Genomic DNA, 19021 nt, shown 5'->3' on the forward strand with positions numbered 1-19021 from the left:
ACACTAATGCCCTTCCGCTCACAAAATAAAGAAGAGCAGAGGAGCTTCCAAACATTTACCCATTTGGAAATCTAACACTTGTTTTTTTTTTTTTTTTTTTTTTTTTTTTTTTTTTTTTTTTTTTTTTTTTTTTTTTGTCTTTCCTAAGCATTCTCCTCCCCAGAGCAGCTCTATCATGCAAGTGGTCTGTAAATTCTATTATGCAAATAGCTCCATCAAAGGCAGTCACTGATCACCTATGATGAGCTCTATAAAGCAGATACCACATGGCAGTTGCAACATTGAAACTGTGAAATTATTGTTATACGATGATTAGAAACTAGTGTTGGTATGGTATGGTTAGTACTGAGAATAGCATCCTGTATCCCAAGTCCCATGCTCTTCTAGATTCTGAACATTATTCTCATAGTTTACAAATAACATCCACAGAAACATTTGTTCATCTGTAAGCCATCTTTTGAATTTACCTCTTGCATTTTTATACTATTAATCAAAGAGCAGTCACCTTGTGAGGAATGTGGCCTGCAATGTGGCAGAAAGAGAGTATGCTTTGGACAGGGAGTTGCTGTCGTGAAGGTCTGTGAGATTAAAGGAACAAACATGCACAACACCCAAATGAGATGTTTTTTGGCATCTCATCATAACTTTGACATTAAACAACAGACTTTTTGGACTTCTCTGGTTGTTCCACTCAATGCATCCAGCTTGGGAAGAGATGTGAAACAGCCCAACCCTGTCCTTTACCATTTAGAGAACCTGCCCTACCATTTTGTTTCTTGTGGTTGGAGGTAAGAGACAAGAAACACCATGGCCAGTTTGTGGCCTCCCATCACCTCAGGAAATTCTCCCACTGCTCTATGAAATGTTGCCATCTCAGAAAAACACCAAAACTCCTTGTACCACCACCCCAGCCTACCTTAGGAACCTTCTTTATCTTTCTACTTTCCTTTACATGGACTAACATTCTACATCAAGAGTCAGACCCTATGGGCTAAAAACACATCAAAAGACCATAACTCAGATGCTCAATGTAAAAACATAAGTAATATAAACACTAAGATAATATGTCTATCTCCCAATCTATAACTCTATAAAAACAGCCTGTAAAGAAAACAATTTAGATAAAATCCATGACACAGATTTTCAAAGAACAGATATAAATATGTTCAGTGAGTTCAGAGCAATCAAAGAGAACACAAACAAATATCTGAGTGAACTTCAAGAGAACAGGTATAATATGATCACATTCCAAGGAGTGAATGATGGAGAAAATTCAGGATATCAAAAAAATTAAATTCAATAGAGAGATAGAAACACTAAAGAGAACTCAAATGAAAACGGAAATGAAACTGGAAAAATGTTGATTAGCTAAATATGTATCTCAGTGGCAAGCTTCAGGAAGAGAAAAGATCAGATGGAAGGCAAAGTATCAGAGCTAGAAGTTAGGACAGAAGAATTAGATAATTCAATCAAAGAAAATAGTAAATTGAAAGCAAGACATGAATAGAATGTAGAGGATCTTTGGGGCACTATGTAAAGACCAAGTGTATGGATTATAACCAAAGGAGAAAGAGATTCTAGAACTCTAGATCAAAGGCATAGAAAATATCAACAATAAAGTCACAGAAGAAAATGTCCTACATGTAGGGAGAGGGAAGCTAATCAAAGCCAACGAGACCTACAGAAAGCCAAGTAGACAGGGCCAGAAAAGAAGCTACTCACACATTTACAGTTTAAACACCAACAAGAATAAATGAGGGCATTGAAGGCAGCAAGAGAGAAAGGCCAAGTGATGTACAAAGGCACAATAACAACAGACTGTTTTGTTGGAAATTTAAGGCCAGAACGGCTTAGAAAGACATATTGGTGGCAGTTTGAATAAGAATGCCCCCATAGGTTCCCATATTTGAATGCTTATGCATCACTAGAGAAAGGTTTGCAGGTGTGGCCTTCTTGGAAGAAGTTTATGTGTTTGTGTGTGTTTAAGGTCAAGCACCATGTTTGCCTAAATGTTGCCATCACTAATGCCATAATGATAATGAACTAAACCTCAGAATCTGTAAGCAAGCTCCAACTAAAACTTTTCTTTCTTTCTTTCTTTCTTTCTTTCTTTCTTTCTTTCTTTCTTTCTTTCTTTCTCTTTCTTTCATTCTTCTTTCTCTCTTTCTTTCTTTTTAAATAAGAGTTGCTGTCATCATGGTGTCTTGTCAAAGCTATAGAACACTGACTGTATAATTGTCAACACAGACTGTTACACCCAGGAAAACTTTCTTTTGCAAGCAAGCAAGAAATAAAAGCTTTTCAGAAATAAAGCAAACCAAAAGAGTTTATAACAACTCTTTTAACAACATTATAACAACAAAAGAGTTTAAGACAACGCTACAAATGCTGCAAGAAGGAATACTTCACTTTGAAGATAAGAACAAGCACACTGAAGAAGCCATGATGGGCTGATAAACAATTAAACCTAAGAGGCATATCTATTATGTGTAATAGATAATATATATTAAAAATTACAGAAACAAACTCATCTTTCAATGATAGCACCCAATTTCCCAAAATATCAGAATGGATAAGAAAATGAGATCCCTCTTTCTTCTGTCTCAAGAAATATATTTCACCAACAGAAATAGACACCCCATTTGGAGAAAACAGATGGTAAAGCTATGATATGCATATGTGTATATATATATATATATATATATATATATATGAAAAAACTGATATAAATATTCTACTATCTGTACTATCTGACAAAACAGACTTCTAACTAAAACTAATCAGGATTATAAAGGCTACTTCATAAATCTTAAGAAAGTAATCCATGGAGAGAATATTAAAATCCAAAACACATATGCAGTAAACATAGGTGCATTCAATATTATAAAACAGATACCTGTAGGTCAAATGCACAGAAAAACTCTAGCAAAGTTTTAATAGGTTACCAAAATACCTCATGGTCATAAAGAGACAGCGCATTTTGGTACAAAATAAACAGGGGAACATTGGAGTTAAAATGACATCTTAAAGCAACTAACAATAGAGTATTTGACCCAATTATTTGACAATACACTTTTCCCCCCCTCAGTAGTCCATGGAACTTTCTTCAAAATACAAAGTAGGTTTTAAAAAATATAAGAAAATTGAAATTACATCCTGTATTCTACCTGATAACATTGGATAAAACAAGATAGCAAAATATGAGAAAGTGTAAAATGTACATAAGCTCGCAGAGATTAAACTACACACGATGAATGGTGAATGCGTCATGAAAGAAATCAAGAAGGCAATAAGAAGTTCCAAGAGCTATCTGAAAAGAAGGCTAAGGTCTATGGATACAACAAAGGCAACACTCATAGGCAAATGAACCCCCACCAAAATCAGAGTCAGAAATAACTTATTGCTGTACCATACAGGTCAGAAAAAAAAGAGATGAAGGAAGAAAGGAAGGAAGGAAGGAAGGAAGGAAGGAAGGAAGGAAGGAAGGAAGGAAGGAAGGAAAAAATGAAGGAAGGACAAACCCAAAGGCATTAGTCAAGAAATAATGATTAATATTAGGGTACAAATTATAAGGTAGATATTTTTAAAAGGTAAAATAAACTGAAGTAAAAAACAATAAACTAAGAAGCAACAAGGTTTCTTTGGCTTGAGCTTATCCAGTCTTGTGCCTGCTGCCATACCCTCTGTAAGTTAACATGAGTGGCTACCCTGTTGTGTCCAGAAGATACAACTTTCTTATGGTCATCCACTGCCTCTTGCTCTTACAATCATCCTGCTCCCCTTTTGATGATCCCTGATCCTTGGGAGGAGGGGCGTGATATACCCTTTTAGAGCTGAGCAACAGTCTTTTATTTCCTTCACCTTGACCAGTTTTGGGTATCTGTGATAATCACCATCTATTCCTAAAAGAAGTTTCTCTGATGAGAGTTAAAAGATGCACTAATTCATGGGTATAACCATAAGTCATCAAAACCCAGTTTGATACTCTCTGTCTCTCTGTCTCTGTCTCTGTCTCTGTCTCTCTCTCTCTCTCTCTCTCTCTCTCTCTCTCTCTATATATATATATATATATATATATATATATATATATGTACACACACATATATATATACTGCATATATATGTATATATATGTATATATATGTATGTAGTAGTAGAGTCTCATCTAAGTCTATGACCTGTCTACTATGACCTGTCTAGCCACAGAGTCTTGCTCCTGATAATGTGGTATGGGTTCCACTGGGGGTAGGCCTTAAATCACAAAGTGTTTGGTTACTCCTATGACTTTTTCTAACTATTGACTAGATTTTTCCAGAATCATTTCTATTATCACTCGCAGGGTTCACACACTGGTGAGACCAATGATCACCTTTTGTTTCTGACAGTGCACACAGCACAATCCAGCATTATGAAGTCCAGTTATTAGGGATGGAGCTTCCAGGTTACTACTAGCTTGACTTCTTCATGTTCTATGGCTCCAGTATGTGGGTCAGCAATGGGGTCTTACCATCAAGTTCTGGACTATAGCCAAGAGAAATGGCAATAGAGTAGAATGTTTGAGGGTCTATGGAACCTCGCTGGCCAGCAAATCTGAAAGAGGTAACCTATATTTGGCACATTGCTTTGGATTTGTTAGCTTGTGGTGTATAGCAGGGGTAGTATCACACAATTACAAGGCACCTTCGCTTAAACATTTTTATATGTATGTGCAAATGTATACCAGGTATTTTAGAAGGCTTCTACAACAGTAGGCATCTGTATAATATTTTCAAAGGTTTTTAATGTTAGTTATCTCTCCCTACAGTCTGTCCTCTACTCTGCCCTCTAATCTCATTTAACTCTTTTAAGTGGGAATAAACCCATCCCCCAGCTGACCAGCTATTGTTAATGAGAGCTGCTGGAAGAAGGAGAATCCGTTTTCTTTGACAGTGGCTCATAATAGGTTGACCACACTCCAGTGGCTAGCCCCACACTGAAGAGTATACAGGAGATAAATCAGAATTTGATGTTTTATTTTTCTTTTAAAGAGAACACAAAGTTTAAAGTGTATGGAAGAAGGACAGACCTGGGAAAAGGTGTGAGAGGAAACCTAGGAGCGAGTGGGGAAAGAGAAAGCATATGACCAAAAACCATTGTGCAAAATTCTCAGCTGCTAATAAAATATCTTTAAGGAAATAAATGAACAAGACTGAAAACCTCTCATCCAAATTAACCAAAACAAAGAGAAGACCCAACACAATCAAATTAGAAATGAATGGGGAAACATTACTACAAATACAATGAAATTTAGAAAATTATAATGACCATTTTGGTTGTGAAGATCAATGTGCAGATGGGTTGTGCCTGTTGATTCTCTTCCTGCAGACCAGTGTATACTGCAGGAAGAGAATACATTTAAGTGTGTGTTTTTTCCCTCCAAGTACCTTGTTGGGTCAAGCTAGGGTCTCATCTTCATTGCTTTATCACTATCTATTAAAACTTTTGTCCAAATTCTGTAACTTTGAAGAAGAAACAATTCAATCCATTTATTCTGAACGGGATGGCGCTCCGGACAATTTACATGTTATCTCTAAAACTTTGTTTTGTATTTTTTTCTCATTTGTAAAATGTGCACTATATTTCACAGACCCTGTCGACCTTAAGCGATATGTTAAAAGCTCCTAGAAAATCTGAATATATTTTAGATACTTTAAAAACCATTCTAAGTGCTACTACAGCCATTGAAACCTTACAAAGAGTTTTTTCTTTAAGAAGAAGTTGGTACATTGCTGTGGTCCACCACAGCACGAGCACAGTCGGAACCCTGCTACTCATACAATGTTTGAACAGAATATCCTGAAGCCCGGGCATCTGTGTAGCAGCCCTTCCTGTTGCCTCATAGCAGAATCACTCAGGGCTGTGTGCATCCCTAGAACCAAGTCCCTGGTTCTTTCTTCTCTGGCCAGATCTGAAGACACTGAATTGCCCACACGCCATTTTCAGAGATCTCCACTCAGCATCTGGATGTCCTTTTAAAAAGGCCAGTCAGTTATTCCTAAGGCAAGAAAAATGAGCACTAATCTGATGAGACTAAACCATTTAAGAAAGAGGTGATTGACACATAAAGCCCATCTTTCACACAATTCAAGCATCTTAGTCAATTGAACATTTCTCATTCTTACTGTGTTTTACCTTTTGTAGTGATGCATACTGGATACTTGCTTTTCACAAACTATGCCCCTCCTACTGCCTCAAGGTTCTTATCACAAGGCTAGCATATTTATAATAGATATGGAAGGTAACCTTTAGCATGTTCAGCTGAGGTGGGTTCTATACGCAGATTAAGCCAGGTCACTGGAGACTTCCTTATCTTGATTGGCTTTCCTTCAAATTACTTTCACTAAACTTGTGGCATTATCACACCACTATACATGGGGGAGGTACACAGGCAATTTTAAGCTTTATTCTTTTATTCAAAGTTGGAAAATGCTTTTTATTATACTGTATCATAGAGTCTAATGGAAAAATGCTTTCAGATCTCACAGTAACATGTTTCCGTGTACCACTTGCTTTTATTTTTATTACCAGTGTGAAGGGTTATGAGATGGATTACATTTTTACTTCCTTGTGTATAATAAAATTAAAAATTAAATTCATATGTCATCTCTGGGAAGTTCATCTGATGTTGGAAGGCATTTGGGGTTACTGTCTTGCTAGGATTTGTCTTTTTCTTATCCCCTTTAAATTGCCTGGCTGTTTAAAATATTAAATCCCTTTGTGTTCTGTATTTTGTGTCAAGCTGCCAAGTTCTTCCTGAGACAAAGAGGGCTTCAATGAATATAGCTGCTTTTCCCATGTAACTCCCAGCTTTGATCTCTAAACTATCACTTCAGTGCAAGTTATTTCTGTGCCACTATGTCCTAACTAAAACCCAGAGATGACTAGGGGGTCTAAGGCCTTGTCTAAAAGCTCTCTACTGTCTCACCTATGCTTCAGAGACACAGTGTGAAACCTGAAGTTATGAATTTGCTAATTAAAACTGATCCAAAGTCCTTCCTATGACTTCTGAGATCCATCTTCTTGCCCCATAACACTCTCTTGCACATAAATCAGGAACTATTTGCTTTTGCTTTCATTGAGGTTAGCAATATTTATTTATATATTCATGTTGCAAACAATAACACAATTTTCAGCTATCCTCTAAGCATGCCTAAATTTAATTAAGTTCCATTACTCAGGCCAGCATGCAAAACATTTGCATGGCTCGTTGGATTCTACAGAGTGCAGATTAGTTATTGGTTATCATAGTTATTGGTTATCACAGTCACAATTCTTAATTTAAATTGTCTATATCTCTATGGAATATGCTTAATAAAATGCTTGAAAGTAACTGGCTTATATTTGTTAAGGGCATCAATTCACTTCAATAGTTGTCATGTATTATTTTTCATGAGGCCAATTTTTTAATATCATACAAACTAAATAACATAGACTTCAAAGGCTAAAAATATAAGAAGGTAGTGAGTTTGGACTTTAGAAGTTGGTGGTACACATATTTTCATCATTATTGATGTCTACTACACGGTCTGGAAAAAGATGGTAGGAACCTGATATCACAGACTCACTAAGAGAAGCCCCTCAGAGAACATGTGCATACAGATGTGTGCTTACAATGAAACAGCAACTTGGTTTCTTTTACTCAGGGTTTTAACATTTTTGTGTATGGTGTATTTTGAAAGCTTTTGCCAGTTCTCAGTGGACAGTTTTTTTTTTTTTAATAAATTCTGGACCTATTAATGTATATATTATAGATGTAGTTTGAGTAAGGGCATAGATAAAATCTTACAAAATTATTGATTAGATATACCAACCTATACATTTTATCCTCATTATAATATAGAAAATGATCATCTTGGGTTTAGAAATATAATTATTTGCCTACAAGATTCTTCCTAAATTAAATCTGATGGCCTGGTAACCTATCAAAGTAAAAATAATAGTGAATAGCCCAGACATCTGTTAAAACACAGCATGAAAAGTATTGTATTCCCCTGGTATTTTCCCCTACCTTCTGTTTATTATCACTTCTAAGTATGATTCAACACTTGCAGATAGGCACAGAGTTGTATTTTCTTCTAAAGCCAAAGCTATAAATAAATTCTTTGTCTCATTTCTCTACATTCAATATTATTTTCTCATAACACAGGCAGGACATTTTGACCCAAGAGCCCAGCCTTATAACAAGGGTTTTGGTAACAAGAACACAATTCTCATCCTTTATGCCTCTGTACACCCTAAACTTCTATGGTCTCTGTGGTACTGACCAGCAGTTATGACTAAAACACTTTGTTTCTAGCAGCTGAAGGAATTTTACTTATGTTTTTTTCCAAAATATGTTATAGCTGTCAAGAATTTTCAAAATACATTTACTTGGAATTATTTATTTATAGTAAGAGGGTGTCATGAATTTTAGCTCTGTCAAAATGTGGTTTGTAACCTACTTCCTATGGCTACTTTAATACATAATTCAGACACTGACCCTTTCTAGAGCTAACAAATGTACCCAATACCTGACATCAACTTGTCACCTGAGCATACACTTGTATACTTTTAATCCTATTCTTATAGCTCTGTATCTCATTTATAGTATGGTCCTTTAAAATTAATTATGAAACCTCTCCACCCAGATTCATTCTCCATATACCATTCGATTACCACAGAGTCTCCTGGGAATGAATTCGCCACAGGGAATAATGAATAGAGGACAAAGAAAACACACCAATGAATTGCATCAAGTCAACCTTGAAGTTTGCCCCAAGGCCCACATAACCTACACAATGTTGTGCAGCTAATCAGAACACCATGCTCACAGGTCAGAGAAAACTGTTTTGAAAATTAGGCTACTTTGGAAAATTGTAGGCTTCCCTCATTATTGAATCCTATTAGCCTAGAATGTATTAGAATCTTCATTAGGTTCAAACAATACTGTCATAGTACAAGGTCAGTTCTCCGACTAGGATGTTCTAAAATGCACCTCCAGATTACCAGATTGCAGCTTTGAATTCCAGACTTTACTCTATATTGAAAAAGTGACTTGGGTCTGAAGGAGGTTTATCAAGCTTAATGCATACAACTGAATTCCAGTTCTCTTCCTATTCTATCTTGCTATGTATACATTTTTTTCCTTGATATGAGACAATATCACTCCGTTCATCTAGTTGCTCAGACTAAGTTCTCTACAGTTAAGCTGGATTCTTCTCTTTCATGCATGGATGTAAATCATGCTAAATATGGTGCTTATTGTTATACCTTTTGAAATCTTGCCTTTACTCCCATCTTGACCACTACACATTGACAAACCAAGATGTACACCACCTTGGGCTGTGGTCCTTTTGAGGTAGGGTCAATATTCAGTAGCCCAAGTGTTTAGTGAAGTACCTAGATCTCCTTGACACATAGCTAAGGAACAGTCAATAACACCTGCACACAACACATGGTCAAGAACCCAATAAAGACTGAGAAAGTATTAAGCAGGTGTGATAGTAATCACCCTGAATCTAAGCCTTGAAGATGCAAAGGTAGGAGAGTTTCAAATTTAAGGCCAGCCTGAGTTATATGAGACTTACTTAAAATACCAAGTAGTGGGAGTTGGAGAGTTAGCTCAAAAGTTAAAAAGAAAAAATGATAAAGTCTTGGCAATGATATATTTTGCTTTAATCCTGTTAAAATATAACTGAAGGGGCTCTTCTGGATCAAGGTCCTCCACTAGGCCCTGGCAAACCAGATCAAACCAGAATGGAGGCCAAAATCCAAGTTCATCAAACTGAACCTTAGAGTGAGTCAGTTTTCAAAAAATCAGTAGACTGTGAAGTTCCATGTGTTTTACCTGTAAAAGCAAAGCGATCTCGAAACCTTCAACCACTCATACTATTTCTGCTTTCTTTGTCATGTTGACTTGTATACAACAAAGCTTTTAGTTCATACATGAAAAGATCATTCTGTTCTATGGAATAAGGTGCGGCCTATTCTATAATTATGAGTAAAAGCAACTAGATGCCTCAACAATGTGTTATCCTTATAGCATTTCATGCACCTGAAAGCAAGTTTCTGTAAAGAATCATTCCTCCCTATATGGATTGGGTAAGACTTATAATCCCCTTGTTTACCTAAGATAATGTCAGAGACAGACCTACAAATGATGTTCTTCTGTTTCTCATAAATGACTACTTGAGCTGCCTTTTCTGCACTGATCCACCATTCTCTGTGCTCCTAAGCTTTCATCCACTTGCGGACAGCTGGTTTAATCAGTGAGGCAGCACTGCCATCCTACTTCTCATGCCCAGCTCTTCCTTACCTACTCATAGCTACAAAAAATAAACCACTTTCTCTATTTCCTGGATCTTAGTTCTTTTGTTAAAGACACAATGCTCCCTCAGATGCAATAGTCTCCATCCTGGACTGTATCAAGCCATTTCCCCTAATGCAACAACACACTCCCATGACAGCAATAGCCACCTCCCCCAACAAGGAAGTCCCTGTTTTATTTGCAGTAATATTTTTAAATATTCCTCCCCAAACCATATTTTTTATTTGACAGTTATCACTTTCTCTCTTATTTTATTTTTATTTTATGTGTGTGAGTGTTTTGCCTACATGTTTATTTGTGTGCCTCATGTGTGTGGTACTTGTGGAGGTCAGAAAAGGGCACTGGTTCCTTTGGTACTGGATTTACAGATGATTGTGAGCTGCCATGTGGTTGCTGGGAATTGAACTCAGATCTTTTGGAAGAATGGTCAGTGCTCCTTGCCAACTGAACAGTCTCTACTTCCCAATTATTATCTTACTGACAGAATAAACTTTTGGATTTCACTGCCAAATTTAGGATGTCTTCTGATTGTAGCTGAAATAAAGCCAGTGAACCTTTGCCCTCCTACCTCTGAGAGCTGGAGATTACGTACTTCCCAGTGTCCATTCTGGTGGCCATTAGTGCTCATTGGCAGAAGCTTCTTTTCAGATGGAAGTAAAATCTGCCAAGTGTATATGCTACCCACGAGGCCCTAAAGCTGCATTGAATAAATAAAGATTTTTTTTAATCTCATGAGATAAGCATAAATATCAGCCACTGGAAAAGACAGGGCAGACCATATTTTAACATTTTAGAGCACATCTAATGTCTTTTCATTTCTTTTCATTTGGTGTCACAGTGAGCATGCTCAGATGCATTCTTGTCCACCATTTTAGCCTTTAAACATGTGTTTGGCTTTCAGCTGAGCACACACAAATTGTATTTCTTTAATAAATTATGACCTCAAACTGAGCATGCTCAGGAATGTGCCCACCTTTAAAGTGCTTTCCTCAATAGTATGCATAGCCTCCTGGAATGAAGTCCCCATGATTGAGTGCTTAGTTGGAGGAAGGAGTTGACTTGGACATAACTCTTCTGCTCACACTCCTCCCCCAATAACTAGTCTCTCTCTCTCTTCTTTTAGGCCATGGCTGTGGTTATTTGGGTTGTGTGCTCACTGGGATGTGAGCCCCTTGTATTTAGTTACATCATCAGTCCTTAGCATCTGGAGGGACTTGGTTCCAGGACTCCCTGATGATTAGAACCTATGGATGCTCAACTCCCTCAAAATAAAATGGTACAGTATTTCCATATCATCTATGTAGTTACTCCTATGTATTTTAAATCAGCTCCATGGTAATAGGTCTGTAATAAAATGTTTCAGTATTAATAAATAGTTGTTGAGTGCAGTTGCAAACTGTATTTTTGGCCATAAAACTGGAACCCCTCAAATACAAAGAGCCAGTTGCTATGGTCAATTTTTCATAGCATTTCATCTCTGACATCTCAATCTTTCTACTCTACATTAAATAATTATATTCTGATTAAATAATTATGCTAATAAATAGGACATCTGTTATGGTTTCCCGAAGCTCTGGTGTCCAGACAACACAGAAGAGGTCTGTTTGTTACTATTGCTGAAGAAACAATTAATGCCTAGGGTAGGATTTTTAAAAAGTAGCCACATCTACACAAGCCAGAAGGACTGATAAAAGCAATGGGAACCTAAAAAAGAAAAAGATGACCACCAGAAGTACATCTACAGATACAGTGATGAGGGCAGGTGGCTGGATGTGGGTCCTTTGGCTGAGATACAAGCATTTAACTTCCTCATCATCCATCCCCTCATTAAACAGGTCAAAGAAAAATGGTCAAGTCATTAATCAAGGTAGCTATGGAGAGAACTAAAACAGAGTTCTCAGGAAACCAACTTTCCCAAAGTTTAACTGAATGGTAAGAAGCAATAGAACAGCCTAGACAAATTACTATTGACTTCACGGACAAGAAAAACTACAAGAAGGTTAACTTACACATTTTGACATCACATGTGGATAATCCAAGATGTAATTGCCTTCAAGATACAAAGAAATCAATCATATCCCACAAAAAGCCTGTGTCTCTGCTCTAGCATTCCTTGTTAACCACTTCTTTTTCAAACATTATGAGCTAAAAACATAAATGCTACACCATGCTCGGGACAAAAAAAAAAAAAAACCAAAAACCTGCTTCCCTGTGCAGGGAAGAGCTACCGTAGGAGTCCAGGCCACAGAAAGGAGGACTGGAACCTTAGCAATGGCTGTTGTCAGCTAGGTTGGTTGTTGTCATTATTCTTTTGTTTTTTCATTTTGTTTTTCATTTTTTGTTTTCAATTGTTTGAAGTCAGAAGAAAAATGTTTCTGAAGCTGGAGGATCTGAGAGAAGTCTATAAGCACAGTTACATGGCTGTAAAATTTATTACAAGCAGCCAAAGAGAGCCAGGAGCAGGTTAACTAGGGAGGATGACAATTACCCACAGATCTACAAATCAGCTAAGATGTAGCTCTGGTCAGTACAGAAAAGGTTTCAAGGAGCTGTCACTTCAACCCTAATAAGAAGACTCTGCATAAACTACATATCCACAGGCCCTGGTGTGATCACTGTATGTTCTTTCTGATGCATTTAATCAACAACAAACTGAAGACTCAAAGAGATCTCCATAGATTCAGTGCAGAAAGAGTAGTCACTTCAATGAGAGCCCACAGCAGTTCTGTTGTCTTCTCTGTGGTGAGTGTCAGAGAGAGAGAGAGAGAGAGAGAGAGAGAGAGAGAGAGAGAGAGAGAGAGAGAGAGAAGCTGTTTAGGGATAGGCCAGGAGTTAGCAATGGTTCACTGTCTTTATTGGGAAAAGTAAATGGCACAATATTTAGGCCTGAGGGGAGAAGTGGGGCAGTAAGCATGCCTATTCAGAAAAACATGTGCTTTCTTGTGGCCTTCTCCATAGGAACAGTGGCCATTGACAAGGAATATTTGGGAATATGCAGGTGAGACTCCATGACAGCCAGTGAGGACCTTAATTGAATGTGATGTAGGACCATCCGGGGCATTGGAGCAGAATGACCTCCAACCCAAGGACATCAGGAGCACAGATGGTGAGCTAAGTGAATTCTCCAGAGAACCAGAAACAGACAGCCAGACTGTAAGCAAAAGAAGACTCTCAATAACTCAGGAAGATGAATTATTACAAAATACATGCAACATTTGAAGAATGTTTGGTTCAGCTTCTAAGCACTGCTAAAAAAAAATTCTGGCTTGTTTCTATAAACATCTGAAGGTATACAGGAGAGTTGTTATAAAAATATACTATATTGACAGAAATAGGAGGTACAACAGGCTCAATATATCAGGAGACAGATCTTATTGTATTGATACTCAATAATTCGTCAGTTCCTAAGGGGAGGAACATGCAACCTTCAGGACCCACACTGGGAAAGATTAGTATAATCACAAGGCAGGAGATAATGGTTCTTTGGTCAGGAGCTGATGTAGTAGGGGAGGAGGAAAGTGCCCCAACAGGCCTCAGATTGCCTCATCTGAGTTTCTTCTTGGCTCTTCTGTGTATGGAGTTTCTGCTTCCTAGCTCTAGGTATATGTGAGGCAGAAAGACAGGGGCCCAGAGCGTGAGAAACTTCTAGGGGAGATGGATGAAGAGGCATTATCCTGGGTTGGTTGGTTTGCATTTCAGAAGTATATCCAGATGTGAGCTGTTTCATATGTTCTGAAATTGGACAGATAACATTGAGAGATACAGTTCCTCCGGGTTTGGCACAAAGTATCAGAATATAGAAAAGAACATGGTGAACTGAAAGCAACCAAGCAGTGACAAAGGCCAGAGCCAGCTCAGCACATTCCATACCCCAACAAACCAAAGGAAGCTAGAAAGACTAACAATGCCATATGGAGGTGACATGACTGGCGATGGAGATGTTCACACATTTCTGATAGGAAGGCAGAGTGGTATAGATCTGCACAGGGAAGATAGATTATTAAGTGCTTGCCACAAGAGCATTAATACTGAATTCAATTCACCAGGACTCACATGAAAAGCTGGTTAAAGGGACTGCTTGCATGTACTTATGTTTTCATCACTGGGGAAGCTGAGACAGGACAATACCTGAGGCTTCCTGGCCAGTCACACTAGCTGAATCAGTGAATATCAGATCCCAGTGAGGGATGTTGTCTCACAAAGTAAGGAGAAAGCAGCTAAGAAAGACACCCAAGTTTAACCATACATACACACAGGGCATGCTTGTCAGTACATATAAATACACTCATACATAGGCACACAGATACAGATACAAAGGAATATGGAAATCATTTGCAAATTGACAACTTCATGTAACTTTAAACAAGATTAACTCATAAGTTACTCCTTAGTATTTACTTAGGATCAATAGAAGCCAGCATGAAAATATTCGCTAAGATTTATTCATTATTGACGTGGACTGGAATGGAACTTGACATCCATCAACAGCAGGATTGATTTACAAATTGTGGTTATCTGTAAAATAGAACAAAAAGTCATTAAAGGGAAACAGAATTCAATATAAACCACAACAGGGATGAAGCTCAACAATGTTATATCAGATGAAAACAGACAGAACTTAGAGGGTATTACATTTAAATGGTATCTAGAAGCAAGAAAAATAACCTATGGGGATAAAAATCAGAAAGTGGGTTCCTTTGGCAGGTATAGTTGAGTGTGAATTGAGTTCGATCCTCAATTAAATGCAATGCAATTCTTATACTAGACTGTTTTTTCCATATATATTTTTTTTAAAAAGAATACCCAGGTTATACCCAGGAGAGAAATGTTGGGGATGATGACTTGGTTAGGTAGCTGTGTATAATAATCAAAACTTATATTAGGGGCTAGAAAGATGTCTCAGTGGTTTAGAACACCTTTTCCTCTTGCAGAGGACCTGGGTTCAGTTACCAGAACCCACATAGTAGGTCACGGCATTTGTAACTATCATTTCAGAGCATCTAGTGCCTCCTACTGACCTTCATGAGCACTGCACTCACATGGCATACAAATAGACATGCAAGGCAGAACACTCATACACATAAAACAAAATAAATAAAATTTAAAAAATTACATGATTGATTAAAATGTGTCTGGATTATTTTATGAGGCACATGCATCAAAAATAAAAGTTTAATCAAAATGTAGAAGAAAAAAACCTTTGTTCTAAAAAATGTATATTGAAGAAACAGGCTGGTATAAGAACTACATCTTATTTAATTGAGGATCGAACTCAATTAAGATGCTTTGATGCTTGAGACTCCAGTTCGATCCCTAGTGCCAATATATAAACAAGTAATGGGATGTTCAAAGGAGGCTTTCCCAATGCCCTGGCTGTAAAAGTTCCCCAGAAGAGAGCCCTGAAGCAAACAAATGTTATAGAAGGTTCAGAATCACTCTTTGTGCAAAGCAAACCTTGTACACAGTGATTTCTATCAACAAGGCAGAACAGTAATGATGGCAGAAACTAAAGAAAGCATCTTAATTCAGCATAAGGAAATAAGGTGGATAGCATGCAACTGCCTCCACCCCATCTGGAAAAAAAAATAGTGTTCCTACCATATAGAAATAAGAGGAAGACCTAGTAACAGGCTGTGGAGACAGCTCTGCCAGAGAAGTGTCTACTTCACAAGACTGGGAATTGGGCTCATATTTTGGAATTCACATAAAAATTTGAGCATGATATTATGCTCTGATAACCCTAGTGCTGGGAATATTGTGACAGGAGGATCCCTAAGGACCACTGGCCTTAGCCTAATGAGTGAGCTCCAGGTCTAAAGAAGACCCTGTCTCCAAAGAGATGAATAGTGTTTCTGAGGATGATCCCTGAGGTTTTCTTTTGGCCTCCATACACGCATGCACACATGGACCTGCATGTGTATATGCATGCACCACACACACACACACACACACACACACACACACACACACACACACACGGTGGAGAAGGGATGATAGCTAGTTGTGGGGCTGTAGCTCGAGCATGGGCATGGGTCGTATTGGGTTGTGTTGCGGTTCTCTTGTGTCTGCTGTGGCTCAGGGTGGCAGAAGCTCGGGAATTTGATGGAGAGGTCTCAGCCTGAAGTCCCATGGGGTGGGGTTAGAGCTCCTTAGTGGGGGGGTCTCTGGGCTTAAAAGGCTGATCAGGAGACTGGTGGTTTCTGTCTTTGGGCTCCCAGACACTACTGGAAACCGCTGAAGAACTGAGATGTGAGGGCATTCAGGCTGGACTGGCCTGCAGTTGAGAGGGAGAGCTCTGCCAGCGCCCCTGCGGGGTGAGAGACTCTTAGTTACTGGGACTTGCTTGGCTGGGTTGGCTAGCTTGCTTGAGTTGGCAGCCTTCCCAGCAGGAATGTAGAGAAGTCTTCTAGAAAAAGATTAAGCAGTGGCTCAGTAGTCAAAGGCCTTCTTCGTGGTTCCCCACAGTGGGGCCCCAAAGACATGAGGAAGTCCATGGTTTTAAAAGGTTTATTGTCATGGTGGAAAGTGGATATGCTGTACCCCTCCTATTTCTCAGGGCAGAGTTTAGTTAAATAGGGAGGAAGGAGGGCCTGGGAAGGAATGCTTAATTGGCTATGCCCTCTGGCCTTTAGGTATCTCATTAATATGGAGAGCTCTTGAGGCCCTGAGGCCTGTAGTCACACCCTCTACCTGTGCTAGGTGACACAACCCTCTCTTTGGGAGGAGCTGTGGGGGCATTGCTCTACATGACCGAAAGGCACAGATCAATGGAGGTCTTTGGCCGAGTGTCAGGAGCCTGGAGCCTGGAGTCTGGGAGTGTGGCAAAATGTATACAGTCCCTCGTAGGGTCTTTGGCCATTTCTAGCCAGTGTTCCACCAGAAACCAAGCTATTCTTTCACAATCCCACAGATAGCCGTAATGTCCAGGACCTCTTTGGAATTTCCTTAGTTCCCTGTGACCAGCTGTACATGGACTTCTCCCAGTCCAGCCTGACTTCCAGCCCCAGTTTAGGAAAGAGCCAATCTACAGGGAAATTTTTGTGCCAAGGTAGCTAATAGTTATTTTAAAGCCAAAAAATTTTTCTTAATTCTCCATTCCCCATGGAAAGAACCTTTTGTGGTGTTCAAGGTGAAGTAGGTGGGTAAAGACACTCCACACTTTCTTCTTTTGGCACACTCAATGCTGTGTGGCTTTTCCTGTACTTGGTCTTTGTCACTTTTGGTGGTAAACCTTGTAAGAAGGAAGAGGAAATGTCATCTTCCTCACAGAATCTGTATTAATGTAACCACAAGATGCACTGGACTCTTCTAAATAAAAGAAGACATTTGCTGGAGTTTATATGAACAAAAACTTAAAAAGCATGCCAACAAGTACCCTCCCATACTAAAGAATCAACAAAGCTGCTCCCCACCTGAGTTCAAAAACCAAGGAATGTGGAAACACAAAGAAAATTTACCAAACATCTGAATCCTACTTAAAAATACAATTGCAGCCTAGGTCTGTAATTGCAGCATGCTAATACAGGCAATACAGGAGGATTGCCATGAGAAAATACAGCAAAACCATCTCCTCTAAATATGGTTACGTAAATGACATGAGACTCTTCTTATACTGTAATATAACACTGTTTATGTCCGTGGAATGTGAAAGATGAAACTAAGCAAGAGACAACTTTAAAATGTGAAATTATACCATTTCATATTGAAATATGGGAAGGGAAGGAGGCATGAGATATTACGATTATGTGTAACTTTATATGAAACAAAGAACAATAAAGTATTCTTCTGACAGCAATCTGAACAAGCTAAAAATGAAAATTTTATCTAAGAAATTATTAACACCTATAGCATAAAATTTACCATATTGTAAATAATGTGCAGTTCTTGCCGAAAATTGTGACAAAAAGTACTTAGTGTTTCTCTCAGTTGTCAACAGAATGTTAAGTAACTGCTTGTGGCATATTTTTGAAGCTTCTAAATGATTAAGCCTGTATGGATATACAGAAAGCCTATTAAAGGTGTTACTATATCTGCTAAAAGTTTCTTATTAAAAACACAGGTATTCAAAATTATAGGTTTTGTGATGCTTATGTTAATTCATTTCTATAAAGTGTTCAGCATTTCTTTAAGCTAAAAATAATTGAGAAGTCTGGGTTTTGGGTGATATTTTTTAAAGATTTATTTTTATTTAGGTGTCTATGTGGTGTGTGTATGTGTGTGTGTGTGTGTGTGTGTGTGTGTGTGTGTGTGTGTGCAGGTTCCTTTTGAGGAAAGAAGAAGGCATCAGATCCCTTGGGGCTGTGGTGACTATTGCAGGTGCTGGTAACCAAACTCTGGGCAGAAAACTGCTAATTGCTGAGTCATCTTTCCAGGCCTTGTTGGATTTTATAGGTTATCCTAACTCTATTTGCTTCTCATAGATAGATCATACTTCATTACATTATAAATTATACTTACACTTTTACTTCATATGTAACAGGAACCTGAATAAATATTGCTCAACAGTCAACAATAGGGACTGCAAGTTTCACATTTTTATCAATTAAGATTGCATCTGTAGCTTAATACAGGATTACTCATAAAAATTATAAAATATTTGGAAGAAGTTTATTCATAGTTTTATTGCCTTATGGGAAGAGCCAGGGTTGGAAAAACAGCTGGAAACACTGGTGTGTG

At 38.2% G+C, this 19021-nt stretch overlaps 1 protein-coding gene across 2 annotated transcripts in view; it reads right to left on the minus strand.

Moving 5' to 3' along the window:
• The window catches only part of Vwc2 (von Willebrand factor C domain containing 2), a 128491-nt gene that overhangs the window by 57433 nt on the left and 52037 nt on the right, over positions 1-19021 (minus strand). Inside the window, exon 3 of one of the 2 annotated variants that reach the window (XM_034508157.2) lies at positions 13217-14860. The exons of the other annotated variant lie outside the window; for it this stretch is intronic. Within the exon in view, the coding sequence (XP_034364048.1) occupies positions 14844-14860 (17 nt within the window). The 3' untranslated portion in view covers positions 13217-14843. Of the gene's footprint in view, positions 1-13216; positions 14861-19021 lie in introns of those variants that run through there. 2 annotated transcript variants of the gene reach the window in all.

The sequence above is a fragment of the Arvicanthis niloticus genome, chromosome 7 (genome assembly GCF_011762505.2).
Source record: "Arvicanthis niloticus isolate mArvNil1 chromosome 7, mArvNil1.pat.X, whole genome shotgun sequence".
Lineage (NCBI taxonomy): Eukaryota > Metazoa > Chordata > Mammalia > Rodentia > Muridae > Arvicanthis > Arvicanthis niloticus.